At 47.7% G+C, this 15468-nt stretch overlaps 1 protein-coding gene across 7 annotated transcripts in view; it reads left to right on the forward strand.

Annotated features, from left to right (window-relative positions):
- Trak1 (trafficking kinesin protein 1) overlaps positions 1-14226 on the forward strand; it is a 114031-nt gene extending 99805 nt beyond the window's left edge. For 6 of the 7 annotated variants that reach the window (XM_027932582.3, XM_071600090.1, XM_071600095.1 and 3 more), the window contains 2 exons: positions 8404-8506; positions 11413-14226. In XM_027932582.3, coding sequence (XP_027788383.2) covers positions 8404-8506; positions 11413-12211 — 902 coding nt within the window. In that variant the 3' untranslated portion in view covers positions 12212-14226. Of the gene's footprint in view, positions 1-8403; positions 8507-9296; positions 9390-11412 lie in introns of all 7 variants that reach the window. The other variant, XM_071600105.1, reaches the window with a different exon arrangement.
- The last annotated feature ends 1242 nt before the right edge of the window (positions 14227-15468 follow it).

The following is a 15468-nucleotide window of genomic DNA, read 5'->3' on the forward strand; positions in this document are numbered from 1 at the left end:
GGCTGACCTGGGCAGTGCTAGGGGAATTGTGAGTTCTGGGTCATTCTGAAAGCAAATGACAGAATCTGTTACCTGTGGGTTGCACTGAGATAAAGAGAAGCCCAGAAAACTTTCAGGATTCCAGACAACACTTGATAGACCAGCCTTTTGACTTTAATTACTTCAATGAAGGCATATATGTCACTTTCTTTCTAGCTTACACATGTTCAAAGTGGAATTTTTCAAAGTGATTAACCAAATAAACCCTAACAGAATGTCATTAAATTCTTCCAGAGGTCTCTAGATGAAACTAGAAAAGACATTGAGCTGATCTTGCCTCCCCACTCCCCTACCCCAGTCTCTGAAGGTGAGACTGAGTTTGTAGAATGACCCACATCTCAGTTGCCCCTAGAATGGGAAGCTTTCTACTCAGGGCCCTGAGAGCATGGGTCTGTGGTCACCATATGCCCCAGATAGTTACCCTTTACTCTTCCTGGATCTCCCAGATCCACATGCTGCAAAGCTCTGTGTGATAAGGGGACAGACACTGAAAAGGTGCTGTCGTCCTTGTAACATTTCTGAGTCACCACGTTTGAAGGAAGGACATTCATCTTTGTGATTCACAATTTTCATCTGCAGAGACTCCAACACTCCCCACAAAAACACAAGGCAGGAAGGAACCAAGGTTCTTGGTGGTGTCTCCCATCCCTTGGCTAATTTCTGGTAACTGTGGTCAAGAGACTTGATTTGGGCCTGACTTTTCTTTTTCCTTTGTTGTCAACTTCCAAGGAGCCATAGGTTAAAGTTGAGAGTTATTTAGCATTTAGATTTATTTATGGTTTGATTTTTTTTAAAGCAATTAAGTTACCAGATTAAGTTTGTGCAAAAATGAAGATGCTTATCTATGTAGTATCTACACAGTCAACAAAGGGCAACTGGCCGTGTTATCCATCCTACCCCTGTCATAGTGGCCATCTGGCAGGCAGGTGTCCTTGAAGAACAGTGTCTGAGTGACTTGTGCTGAAAGGGTAGACAGTGCCCTCCCCACAGCTTTACAGGTAGAAAGTGAATCCAGGAAGTTCAAGGACCATCACTAGGTGCATCTTCGAGAAGTTGAACAGAAGCTATCATGTTGACAAATAACATCTCTTGGAGGACAGAGGGAGAGAGGGAACTGGTGATGGGACTAAAGTCCCAACCATAAGCACTGGCTTACGTAAAAAGGAAGGGAGCAGCTCCTGGTGGGAAGGAGCCAGGAAACTAGTCATGAGGACTAAAAAGTCACCATAAGCAATGACCGTTCTTCCTAGGCCCTCCTTACTGAAACCTGCAGCAAATCCATCCCAGCAATGTTATTTAAGGTGAGGCATGCACAATTATAGTTGAAACTATAGAAGGGTCAGGCTCAAGATATGTGAATTCAAAAAGGAATTATCTGGGTGGCTAAAAGTAATTTAGGGACGGTCTCATTGTTTGAATGACCTAGAGTTCTTTTGAGCTTGTTTTCCTGATAAGACCCATCTCTAAAAGCTCATCAGAGGGGGAAGGATGTACTCTGACTTGGCTCTTTTTTTCTCTGTTGGGAATGACAGAACCATTTTGATGTTTGGAATGCGGGAAGCATTTTACTCTGTACATAAATCATCCTCAAGGCTCCAAGTGACTCTCTGTATACAACCAGTGAGTCACAGGAAGACAGATAAGCCTCGGTGGGAAGACTTGGGGCATCCTCTGTTTGGGGATTTGTATCCAGCTGGTCTGGTCTCTGCTTTGGTCCATCATCCACACTTAGCCACAGTCCTGGGATCCGCCATTCTGTCTAGGAAAATTTCATAGGGAGAAATTTTAAAAACAAGTTGATTAATCTTTTTCCTTAACAACTGGTGTGATGGGCAAACTGGGAAGATTTGTATATTAGACACTTTCGTCTAGAGCCTGCTGCCCCACGTCAGGGGTGGGGGGAGTTTTGAGCACTGAAAAAATTTTATTAATATATTTTTAATGTGTTATTTGAAGTATCACTTGGTGATTTTTTTAAAAATCCAATGTCTTTAAAAGGATCCATGTTATTGTATTGTAAATAATTTAGATGATTAAAATGGATTGTTTTAAACAATATTTAGATTATAGTTTTACTTTATTTCAGTGACATGTTTTTTGTTCTAATTCACATAGAAAATGCCCTTGATTAGAAACAGTCCATATCTTGTCCTGACAGTGTTCTGTATTTTAGATTTTCATGTGTAGGGAAGAGCCTCTATGTGGCAGATGATTAAGAGTTAAATTCACACAGTTACATCAGTAGTTGGCTGGTCGGATGGACCATTCAGGTGAATTATCTTGGATGCCTTGATCCTTAAAGGTGAAGAAAGTGTGGGATTAAAGCTATGCCCACAGAAGACGTTGCAGGTCAGTCTATTCAGCATTTATACACATGGAGCCCATTTTACCTGGAGAAACGAATCATGCAGACCGTGGCATCTGATCTGGTAGTGAGTGACCCTGCAATGGAGATGTGTCATAACTGGGGCTGAGATCCTGAAGTTGGTATTGGAAGGCGGTCACACTTGGTCAAAACAGGCCTTGAGAATTTCCCTAAGTCTCCAACACCTGGCCACCAGAGGTGAGAACCAAGAATCAGCTTTCATCACATCTTTGTTTTATGCATAGGTCCAAATTCCGTTCAGGAGCAGTTACAGAGCGTAGGAAAAGGAGCCAGACAGAAAGTTCTGGCAGCCATGTGTTCCTATAGCTTTATCACAGGGCAGGGGCTAGTTGCAGTACACCTTCATCAGCTTGTATCCTGTCTTGCTTTCAGTCTCACTCATGTCCACAGAAGTGGGTCCAGATAAGCTCGTGAAGGAAAGGTGGCCCAGGGACCCAGCAGAACCAGACAGAAAAGGCTGGTACACTGGTTGACAGGCCTTCAGATGTCTTTGGTGTAGGGAAGTTCCTTCCCAGTGTCTTGTGGGAGGAAGCGCTTTTTGATCCAGCCTGGCTCTACTGCAGTCTGCCCCCACCCACCCACATCAGGACCTACGAAGGAAGCCCCTGTGCTCTTGCATCAGCGTGAATGGGAAGCCAGAGCGGAGAAAGCCAACTGTAGCCTGGAAGTCGAATAATGAAGAAGGAGAGAATTGAAAACCAACAGCATAGAGTCAGCCCTGCTTAGAACTTCCAGAGCAGAGCGCACTTGCTGAAAGCAGTTTCTTTAGGGTGTCCTTACCTGGGAGAACCACAGGAGGTCCCTCCAGAGTCCAGAGGCTCCCACATGGGTGCTGACTGGTGGGCATCAGCTCTTGACTCTTCTTACATGGAGGGGCCTTTGTGGAAGCACTCGCCTGTCAGGGTTCAGTGCGAGGGAGGAGTGCCCTCTTGGACTGGCTTTGAAGACGCTAGCCGGAAAGGTCTCCAGACAGCTCAGCCAGGCGAGCTCCCCTGCTTATTGGTGTCAGCCACAGAAAGAAGGACAAAAAGACAGAGGGCATGCAGGTCAGCTTGTTGACATCCAAAGGATCCATGGAGATTTTTGTACTTGCCCTTTTAACATTTTAACAGCATTCTAAAAAAATCTCTTCTCTAGATGATACCCCAGGGGCATTTGAGAGATTTTCTGGCCCTCTGCACAATGCTGTGAAATTGTTCACCTCTTAAATCACATACTTTTTAGATGAAAGACAGTAGATAGCTTGGTGGAGTAGGATGACTAGACTTTTAATGTTGCAGGAACCAAGAATAAGTTGTACAGAAACTGGAAAAAGATTCTATGTTGATGAGATTTAAAATCTCCATGTGCCTGACTAGCAGGGGCCCTGGAGTTTCCTCTGAGTTATAGGACCAGATCAGGGCTGTGTCCAAGAAATGTTTGAGAAACAGAGAAGAGTTACCTGGCCCATGTGAGGCCTGGAACGCAAGGGCTTAAAAAGTATCATTATATAGTTGTATAGTACTTTTTAGTTTAAAGTGACTTTTTATCTTATTTTTTTTAAAGTGATGAGCCACTTTATCTGAACCCACTCTTCATAATATCCCCCACTCCAAGGGAAATGCAGTTGAAACCACATTGATCACTCTTACCATATCGGTATTAATGATGGATTGTTGGGCACATGAGAGTTTATGGAAGTTTTTGTGTATGAATTCATCATGGAACTTTTTTCCCCCAGAAAAATTCATAGGCAGAGTTATATAATGAAGTGGCAGGAAAATCTTTAAAGCATTTTTCTATGCCCTGGTATTTTAGTCTTTTAGGCAGAAATTCTAAGGCATTGCTTTGCCTTTTTTGTTGGCGGGGAGAGGTTAATGGAAAGGGAGCTATTTCTCATGTAGCTGACAGGCAGGGAGATATCCTTCTTCTCCCCTCCTCTCCCCCTTAAGCAAAATTCAAAATTCATTACAAGCCAAGCATTTTAAAAAGATGTACTGATATTCTTAGGGCTTAGTTCAAGCCATGCCTTTACGTTGGGTTGACAGTGGCTTTTACTGACAGTAGCTTTGTTTTTGCTTGGATAGAAAAGCCTGGCCCCTGGGTGCCACCCCTGATGTGGCAGCTACTGGAATAACCGGTGCAGGGAGGAGCGTATACGTATGTTGGTTATGAATTTATAGAAATTACAAAGACCCAAGTCCTGACAACAGCTTCAACACTACATGGTCAGGTTAAGAAAAGGAAAAAAGCTCAAGGTCATTTCCTTCATTTCATATAAGTTGGTCCTTTCCATGAAGAGTGGGGAAGAGAAAATAGAAGGCCTCCGTGCACCACAAAGACAGGGTCCCTTTTTCCAAGATTTTGAGATGCATTTGAAAAGAAATTTGCACCGCAGGTATTTTTAGAAATTATTTATGTGCCTTTAAAAAAAATGGTTTGGGTGCATGGCATGGCCAGTATTTCTCCATCTCAAAGACCTCTCTTGAAGCAGCTGGGTGTGTGCTGCATCTCCCTAGAGACACACCCAGTGAAGTTGCTCTCTTCCATAACTCTGTGTCTCATGGCAGGGCTCTTTTAAGGACTAGATTCTGTGTTGGCTTTTAGAGAGCAAAAAACTTTTGTTGAACCTAGCACGTTTCAAATTTGCCCTTCCCAGAGGATGGGAGGGGAGCGCCACTGGGACTGATTAAAATGTATGAGTCAATGTGTTTTGTGGGCAAGCAGATGGAGTCGTCCTTCAGCCATTGTGGAGATTCTGGGCCCACCAGAGCACCCCAGCCTTGTGTGTGTTCCTCTCCTCTGTTTTGGGCTGTAGAGAGACAGTGAGCTTTCTAGCCTGAGTCTTCAGGAGGCCTGATTGCTCCACAAGGCAGCAGCCATCCAGATTTATATGGCAACTCTACTGCTGTGTTACTACCACTGGTGGCAGCCAAAGAATCCCAGTTACTCAGTTCTCCAGTCAGGACCAGGCATCATGGAGCATGGGCAGTCAGCGCCACTTACTCCAGGCAGAAAACGCACCAGAGTTGCATCAGAGAACAGGAGAGAAGGGTGACTCTCAGCCGTAGAAAGCCCTCAGTGTGTGTACCTGCTGCTCACCAAAATCGCTTGCTTATGTGTGATGTGTTTTCAGAAGAAAAAACCTGCAAGCTAACTACCTACAGTTTGCCAGCATAGAAGAGTTTGAATAATCGAGGATTAATTGAGTTAAAAACTTACCAGATTCTGTATCAGCATCAGAATTCAGGGAGAGGAAAAGCAATTGAATTTAAGAAAAGTCTGGGGTTCTTTATTGGTAAATGTAAATTAATACATTTTAATCTCTGCACATTAATCGCATCTCAGCCTTTTGACTGAGATCAAGTGTAATACCTCCTTCATCCACTGTAGCACCCAGAAGCCTTCTTGTCAGGTTGAGAGAGAGGAAGAATTTAAGTAGAGAAAGCATTAATTCTAAGAAGTCCTGTCCTTCGTGTCCCCAAAGTGAGTAGCATGAGATGAACCCACATTACCATTTTCTGAAAAGAACTTGTTTAGAGGGGCAGGGGCTTTGGTGTGTGAAATAGTCTTGGTGACTTCCAGAGTGAACCCTCACCCTGAGCCCCTGCTGCCTGCCAAGAAGAAGGTTTTACTTGTCTCTTGGTTTGGGAATCTTCTCTCTTCCTGCACCCAGGGCTGTAGCAAGCATCCCTTTGCTTCTCTGTGGCAAGCACGAGGAGCTCCGGCAAGCCCATCCCCAGGTGACTCACTGTCTCTGTGTTGTGTCATCCCAAGGAAGGGAGGTGCAGCAGCGGCCAGGCCATCCATGATGACACGGGAGAGCTCCCGCATCCAGGCATCCCAGTGGTATTTTGGAGGGGCCGAATCTCCCGCTTTGGCACTTTTGACCCTCATTGATCTTCCTTGATCTTCTAAAGCTATCCATTGCTCTGGGGAGTGGTGACTTCTGAATTTTTAGCAGCCTTTTCTTATCCCCAAAACCCATTTGTTTAAGATGGGTTTTGCTTCTGTTGATGCAACTGTATCTCTAAAACATCCTTATACTACCTGTTGTGATCAAAGATCTAATACTTAATGGGGTGGAGGAGAAAGTGTGCATTTGTGACCTTTTCATTTGATATTCTGGCCATGTGTTTCAATGGGGGTACATTTCTAATGTTAAATTCAGCCTTGCCTTATTTGATTTTTTTTTTTAATGTTCTCTCTCTTTCAACTGTTTTGTCTTAATTCTACCTGTTGACTGCTTTTTCCCCCCTCTCCTTCCTGAATAACCCATCATCCCTGATATTTGGGATGGCTTTTCCAGGCCTTCTGCTGCTTCTGTTTCTAGACCTTGTTGCAGCAAGAGAATCGTGATTGTTCGGTTGCCTTCTCTTCATAGCTTCGTCCATTTTTGTTTGTCTTGCAGCAATTTCTCGGTTATCTGAGTTCCTGAACCATTGCATTTATTGCTTGAGGAACAAAGATTCATAAAGGCTATTTTAAATTTTTTTATTTTTCCCTCTCCCTCCCATTTGCCTGGAGCTCCCAGTGGCTGTGGGGCTGATTGCCGTGCCAGGGGCCACGGGAGCCTCCTTTGACACACAGAGCCCGACCAGACCACAGTTGGGGCCCAGCAGTCTTGCCTTGCTCCTCTGGCCCCACTCACCATTTTTGTGCTTTGGCTTTGTCCTCACTTCCTTCAATGTATGTGCCTCCCATTTTTTTTTTTTTTTGGTTATCATTTGTTGTTTGTTTCATCTGGTTCCTGGTTTTCTTTTATGACACAGTCAGCTGTGTGTGGATCTGTAGGGTTTGGGGCACCAATCAATTATGTTTTGTTTGCCTTTTTCTTTTCTTTTCTTTTTTTTTTTTTTTTTTTGTCAAACCCGAGAGAAAACGTCCCATAAGGAGCTAGAAGTTTCTAGTTCACAGCCTTTGGAATCTTCCTGGCCTTTGACTCCTCATGGCCTCTGAGATCCTAATCCGTTTTCTCCCAGGAGGTCTCTGGGGGGCTGAGCTGCTGCAGGGGCCTAGGTGGGTGGGGAGGGTCAGGGGGATCATCCCAGGACATCATTGTGCATGCTTTTTGGTGCAGCCTCTTTTTTTCTTTTTCTTTTTTTCCCCTAATGCTTGAGTTATGAATGAGGATGACCTCTACAATCATGATGTCTCATAACTACTTGTTCCTTCACCAGCTTTCTGATGCATGGTCTTAATACCTGTGATTTTACTTTGCTCCAGACCACAATCTTCAGCCGCCTCAACAACAACCTGTTAGAACATTAAAAGGAAATAAATTGAGGAACCCTTGTTGCTCTCTCGACTTCACTTGAAATCAGACATCCTAGAAATGGCAAGAAAGGAGCCAGGGGGAGGTGTCAAGGAGGGAGCAGTGATGCCACTTGCACCACTGTGTGTCAGACACTTCTTGGAGCTGGGGCACCCCAGAGGGCCCTGATCTCTGGAACTCTTGCCAGGTTGCTATTGAGGCTGCTGAGATCGCCACCTCCCACCATGTCAATCACAGGTGGACAGTAGTGGAGCCAGCTTCCCGCGCCCCTTTTTGTGTGAGCAGAAAAGGGAGCACCACAAGCCTTGCCTAACTGCCAGGTGCCAAGTGCCTCTCCCCGCCCGCTCCATCCCCTCCCCTGGGCCGAGTTTTGGCACCTGTTTGCCCATGTAAAGCAACAAAAGAAGAAAGCAGATCCTGACCTCTGTGGAGGAAAACCAAATTTACCCCCAAGGCCCATTAGTACCTCCCCCTGGAACTGGATCCACTACTGGCCCAGGAATATGATGAGGAACCCTGTCTGGATTGGGCCGGAAGCTGGGATCCGATGTTCTGCAGACCAGTGCTCAAAAATGTGGTCGTTTTTTGAGGGACCACCTTCCTCACCCAGATCCAGTTAACAAGGTAGCTCATCACTTCTTGCATCTGCTCAGGGCTGTGCTGGAGTTTTGTTTTTACCGTGGTATACTTGGATGCAAGGAATATGTTTTGTTCCCCGATTTAGCGCACCACCCTGGGAAGTGCATGTCACAGACCAACTCCACCTTCACCTTCACCACCTGTCGCATCCTGCATCCTTCAGACGAGCTCACGCGGGTCACACCAAGGTAAGGGTCCCTGGCCCCTGGTGGGCAGAGGTGGGGTGAACCCGGGCACTCCCTTTCCTGCAAGGCTTCCTATGGAGCAAAGTGAGGTCAAGGAGCTCATTCAAAAGCCAACTCTAGCCAGCTTGAGCATTTTAGGAGCATTTATAGTCACCTGTGCTGAGTCAGATCTTTGCTTTTGAATTGAAGCTCCTGTTGATTCAGATGCAGCGCAGGTGGAGAAACCTCAACCCACCTTTCATTGCCCTTTTCTTGGCCCTAGAATGTATTCTCAGCCCCTTCCTTAACAGGCGAACAATTGATATCCAACAGACCTGCAGCCAAATCTGCTGGATGTTTGCCCCAGAGCTTGCCAGTAGAGCATGGCGTTCTTTCATGGTGGAGTTACGGAGCTCTGTGGAAGCCCTTGTACCTCTGGAACAGGCCCCAGGAACCATGCACCACAGCCAGACTATAATGACCCAAATGATAAAAAGGAGTCTCCAAGACCAAGCCAGAGCCCAGCATGGTCAATTCCTTCTGGTGCAGCATCTGGCAAGAGGCCTTGTATGTCGTGGGTTGGTCTGTTTGGCTTGATCAGCTGCACAACTTCCCTCCACACCTTCCAGTGAAAGGGAAAGTGGTCTCCCCAACATAGCAGAATGCCCCCCTGAGCCATTCCCTCTGTGGTACAATCAAGCAAGATCCTGAGGTTTATGGAAGGTAAGGCTGAAAGGGAGGGAGGTGAGAAGGGCCAACTTGGAGGGAGCAGCCACCCCCAGGAGCACCTTAAACTATGAATAATTCTCCACAGGTCATGTGAGGAGGACCACGAAGCAGCCCTGTGCCCCGCTGAGCTGAGAGGAGATGTAGGGCAGAGAGTCTGAGCCCATTGGCGAGGCAGGGGGTGAGCACACGGCCAGCAGTGCCTGCCCTGGCAGGTCACATGGAAAGAGCTGTGTGTGCACGCGTGGCCGCCACTAACCTGGGGACTGAGGCTTGGATGTGTCTCTGTGGTTGTGCCTGGCTAACAGAGCCTTGACCGTCCACACCCCTAACCCTCTAAACTGCCCCAGCAAGTCGAGTGCCAGTGCTAATACAGGCCTAACCCGAAGGTCTCATCCTGTGGATCTCTAAATTTTAGTTCTGTCTTCTCCATCTCCCCTCTGGCCCAGAAGAACCTGGTTTTCCCATCCTGTGGCTCTGTGTTTGGAAGAGACTGTCTTTAAAGCCGTAGAACTCAGCTCCCCAGTGAAGGCTGGTGCAGGGCAACTAGATGCCCTTTCTGACTACAGCCTCAGGATGCAGACTGCACCCAAGTGGATCTTCATCTGGAAGACCACCCAGCTATGTCCCAGACCAGGAAAACCATAGGAAGTCAGGAGTATGGAAGGGCTTTCTTACCAGAGTTGGAAAGAAAGGTAGCCAGAAACACAATTAAATTTCCCTGAGGATGGTCACACAAGGTTTTGAGTCTAGAATTTTTTTTTTTAAACCCTGTCTTAATGATACATCAATATTTGTAAAATTCTCCCTGTGCCTTTACAAAATCCACATTTTCAACCACAGGAATATGCTGTGGTTTCTAATCTCACATTTCTCAGAGTACTCCTGATCGGCCAGCTTACTCCCTCCTTAGCTTGTGGGAGATGGGCCTGTTCTATGGTCACTGCCCTTGCTGATTGGCCAGTGGTGAGGTCACCTGAGTGTGGAGCCACATGGTGTTTCCAGCCTGTATTTCCTGTTGAACTGTTTCCCCAGGAAGGGCCCCTTTGGTCACTCCAGGGACCTGCTCCAGAAGGGGTCCCCTACCTTCCCTTTCCGTGGTTGGTGCTCTGCCCATGGTATTTGGGCCTCCCCTGGCCAGGCTGGGGACACTCACCTGACCTGCCTATGCCAAATCGGAGGGCAGGTCCCAGGAGACCTTTGGAAGGAGGTACTCCTTTGCCCTTGGCTGCTCATTCAGAAGCAGGGCAGGGCTCGTGCCTATTTGCGCCCCCCAATCCCTGGAGCAGCTGTTAAAAATCAGTCTTCCTGGTTTTCATAAGCAGACAGAAAAGCCTTTCCCCCTGCTTCCCCTCCTGTAGACTTCTTTGTCCTAGTGGCTGTTGCAGCTGGACCCCAGCTGCTGGGCCCCTAGGGGTCCTCAGCATGACACTGAGTGAAGGAAGAGTCTTTCAGCTTTCCTTTAGTCACTCGGGGGCCTGAAGCTGGGAAACTCTGTAGATGAAGGTCCCATAATACAGGGCATGGCTTCCTTCCACTGACCTCATAACTCCGCTCATCAAAATGGGTTTGGACAGCATGTGAAGGTGGTGAGGGGCAGCAAGGTGCAGAGGAGAGAGCACTGTCCTGGTGTTCAGGAGGCTGAGGTGCTCGCCACCTGGCCTTGGCCCACCCCTGGGGCCATTTTTGCTGTTTCCAAAATAAGCCATTGTATTCCATAGTTCTGGTTAGTGTCTTGCCTGAGGGAGAAGTAGGGATTAGGAGGGAACACTGGAATTTGAGTGGATTTGGTGGGGGAGGAAGGCCTCTTTGCCAATCAACTTCTTTCCCCATCTGAGAGCATTGGGGTCACTCAGACTTTAAATCTGGGATTATCCACTTAATACCCAGGCGTGACTAAGAAGCCACCTAACCTTGGAGGCTGTTTCTTGGTCTGCAAGGGGAACAGTTACACCACCCACCAGAGGAGAGCAAAGGGAATCGCAGGCACCTTCCATCAACTCATACCAGGGCCCTACTTAAGGGATTCCCAAGCCTCCATGGGTGAGAGGAAGGAACAGATGTGGACAGAGGTGTCTGGGGCTCCCATTGCAGGGAGTCCTCCTATTATATCCCAGGTCCACCTTGTGGAATGACCACTGACCCTTCCCATGGTGCTCACGGGCATTTCTGATGGGCCACCACCTGTCGTCTTTTCTTTTCAGCCTTAACTCGGCCCCGACTCCAGCTTGTGGCAGCACTAGCCACTTGAAGTCCACACCAGTGGCCACGCCGTGCACTCCACGGAGACTGAGCCTGGCCGAGTCCTTCACTAACATCCGGGAGTCCACAACCACCATGAGCACATCCCTGGGGCTGGTGTGGCTGCTAAAGGAGCGGGGCATTTCTGCGGCTGTGTATGACCCACAGAGCTGGGACAGGGCCGCCCGGGGCTCCCTCCTGCACTCCTACACTCCCAAGATGGCCGTGATCCCCTCTACCCCTCCGAATTCGCCTATGCAGACACCCACGTCCTCCCCACCCTCCTTTGAGTTCAAGTGCACGAGCCCTCCCTACGACAACTTCCTGGCTTCCAAGCCAGCCAGCTCCATCCTGCGGGAGGTGAGAGAAAAGAAGAATGTCAGGAGCAGCGAGAGCCAGACAGACGTGTCCGTCTCCAACCTCAACCTCGTGGACAAAGTCAGGAGGTTTGGGGTGGCCAAAGTGGTGAACTCAGGGCGAGCCCATGTCCCCACCTTGACTGAAGATCAGGGACCTCTCCTCTGTGGGCCCCCAGGACCAGCACAAGCCCTTGTTCCTGGAGGCCTGGTACCTGAGGGCCTGCCTCTCGGATGTCCCACCGTCACCAGTGCCATCGGTGGACTGCAGCTCAATAGTGGCATCCGACGGAATCGTAGCTTCCCCACCATGGTGGGATCCAGCATGCAGATGAAAGCCCCCGTGACTCTCACCTCGGGCATCTTGATGGGTGCTAAGCTCCCCAAACAAACTAGCTTGCGGTGAGGTTGGGGGACCTGTGCCCCGGAGGAGATGGGCATTCTCCACCCTGTTCCCTGCCTCCCCTTCCCCCTGCAGTGCACTCTCCCCCTCTTCCCGTCCCTGTCCACCTCCTGAGCTAGACAAATCAACCTTGTGCCTAACGGGGGAAGAGTGGAACTTTGTAAAAAGTGTGTACATAGGACTTGGAGACCTTGTGTCTGCCCCGCCCTTTCTTCCAGTTCCACAGGAAGTGTCCCTGCGCTGTCCTCTGGTGAGGACTTTACCTGTGGAGTCTGGGAATGGTGGTGTCCTTTCTTCTTTACTTTTGAGAAGCACTGAAACTCCCAAGTGTGTTCTTATCCCATGGATAGGAACCAGTGAATCCGGTGTCTGACAGCTCCCCACCGCACCCCACGGGCTGTCAAGCGGCCCAGGTCATAATGCATCTGGTGCCCCGGGGGGTCCTTGGATGCCTCGCCCACCCTAAGAGCCTAAGGGGCCTCCATCCTGGCCACACGCACCTGGCTGTAGCTTTTCACAATCGAGAGCTTTCCTTTCTTTTTTTTTTTTTTTTTTTTTACGGGTGGCCCAGCTTCTTCAAGACCGTCACTACTCTGCCTCAGTGGACAGTTGTTTTCCTTTTCTAGGTGTGATCTTTTCTTTTCATGCCTTCAGCTTGAAGTCATCCTGTGTTTTGTAATCAGCTGTCAGACCACAAGGCTGACCCGGAAGAGAATGTATTCACACTCCCACCGCTTTGTTCAGCAGTCCCTCTGTGTTCTGTGTGACGTTTTGTTTTATTTTTTTCCATTTTTTTTTATACATGCAGGGAAGCAATGGTACCGGCAGTGTCTGTTGTCTGTTTGGTTCCATGACACCAAAATGCAGATTTCAAACACACCGAGTTGCTAATGAGAGAGCAGCTTATTTCTGGGACCCAGTGTCACAAGCAGGTTGATTGAAGGCCAGACCCAAGACAACTCTAACAGCAGGACTGAGGAAAGGGGATAGGAAAAAGGGTTCTTCAAGAAAATTTTCAACAGTAAAGGTAAAGGAGAAGAAACCCAGCTAAACCGTACCCATCTGGTCAGGACAGGAATCGGGCATCGGCCTTCGGCTGGCTCAAGCCCTCACTCTGAAATGGGCAACCCACTTTTACTCATGGGGTCGCCATTCAGTGCCCACACATTTGCCCTCTTGTTTCAAAACACAATGAGATAGTTTCTTCCCCCCAAAGCCCTTTGTCTCCTTGTGCCTCCTTTTGTGCTTAGGGAGAGATTAGAGGTGCTTATGAAAAGAACCACAAACCAACAAGAGAGCCTGGTCTTGTTGCTGTAGCCGAGTAAGTTGTGAACTTTTATTTATTACCCGTGTGTGCCGTATTTTAAGCAAATACCCTTCCAGCTCCAGTCTGTGTGTCTGTGGCATTGCAATCCAAGCAGATAATTTATTTATTCTAATCTGGGAACACTGCCCACCAAGGTGTTCCATGACCACCTGTTCCGGATATTTGTGGAAGGATAATATCCTCTATACCTGAAATTGTCATCCTGTGCCCTCCCTCCCAGCTAAAGATGTGAGCTTCAGTTGAGTGAGTTTAACCTTACGTCCACCAAGGATTCTTTGAGGAAGTCCCGGTGGAGCAAGCTTCGATCCCATGATTTCAAAACCACTTGTCCTCTGACTGTGAGAGCACTGGTTATGTTCTCAATTTCCCCTCACCCTAGTGTGTCCGTACTCTGCAAGTAACTTACACCTTTTTATTTGAATGTATTTTAAAGCAGTAGGTTGAATAACAAAGGAATATGAAAAACCATGGACTGATTGGACCACTTTATGTATTCAGAGAGGACCCACCCATCAGGAACACCAGTGTAAAAATGGGCAATTCAGAGGTTGCAGTATTTAGTATAGTAAATAAATTAAATGATCAACATTATGCAACCACTACCAAAAAGTGAGTTGTAATGCATCAAAAAATCAATAAAATTTTATTCGCGAACGAGTATCAATAAAATAAATTCAAATGATGGAAACCACCCTAGTTTTCTGACTAGTGTCTTCTCATCATCAAGGAGATGGGTTTCTCAGACTTGAGGGTGTTCATCTCTTTTGGGGAAAGTGAAAGGCATACACTGCCCGTGCTGCAATAGCCTCCCTTTCTTCCTACATGAGATATCTTATGATGAGACACTTTCCCAGTCAAAATCTGATTCCCCTCTCAGGGCTACACCCTGTTCCACTGTGCACACCTACCACAGTGCAAACAGTACAGATGGTCATGGAGTCAGTTCTAATCTTTCGCTATCACAGCACTGGAGTGAAAATCGCTTGCATGTATGTGATTTCCCACATATGTGAGCACATCTGTGAAACCAGTTCCCAGACAAACATTACCAACTGCCTTCTGGGGAGTCGTGTTAAGAGACTTAAGAACCAAGAACAGTGGAGGCCCACCGAGGGGCAGTTGAGAGAAGAAGGAAAGGCTCGGATGCAACTTATTCTGCCACCTTGGTAGGTGAAGGCCATGAAACCCTGTCAGCGCTAGTGGGACATGGCACATAGATTAAAACCAGGTACCACCATTCGGTATTGGTGTGACCTTGGGCAAACCACTTGTCCTCTTTAGGCCCTCCCTTTTGAATCTGTGAAATGGGGACAGTAATCACACCTTTGGGTTAATTAGTTGAGAAAGTATTTTTTGAGCACTTATCATGTGCCAGATGTTTTAGGTACTAGAGGGACAGTGATGAACAAGAGGAGTCCTGCTGTCATGGAGTATGCAATCTACCGAATGGAGAAGGACAACACCCGACAGAATAAGAAGGGCTATGCAGAGAATTACAGCAGAGGGGTGTGAGGGAGGGGCAGCCACTTCTGATTGGGCAATCAGGGAAAGCCTCTCCAGGGAGGGGCATTGAATCAGCCATGTGAGATTTGCCTGGGTGTGTTTGGGCAGAGAGAGGAGCTGGTGCAAAGACCCATGGATAGAAAAGTGAGGATCACAGAAAGAGGGCCCAAGTGGTCATTTGCTGGTAGGATAATGGAATGCTGTAGGTTCAAAGAAACCATGATACTCACCAAAGAGTCCATCTGATCACCATATTTCCCAGCCACTGCCATTGAGCAGGCCAGTGGGCTGTGAGCAGCAGGAAGCCCAGGTATGGTTCTGCATGCTCCTCTCTTCCTGTGTGTTAAAGCTCAAAGCCACACACTGGAATGGTGGAGTCTCCATCATCCAGCATCTCCAAGTACGTGGACGAGTATTCCCCATGAACCTG

The sequence above is a fragment of the Marmota flaviventris genome, chromosome 1, assembly GCF_047511675.1.
Source record: "Marmota flaviventris isolate mMarFla1 chromosome 1, mMarFla1.hap1, whole genome shotgun sequence".
Taxonomy (NCBI): domain Eukaryota; kingdom Metazoa; phylum Chordata; class Mammalia; order Rodentia; family Sciuridae; genus Marmota; species Marmota flaviventris.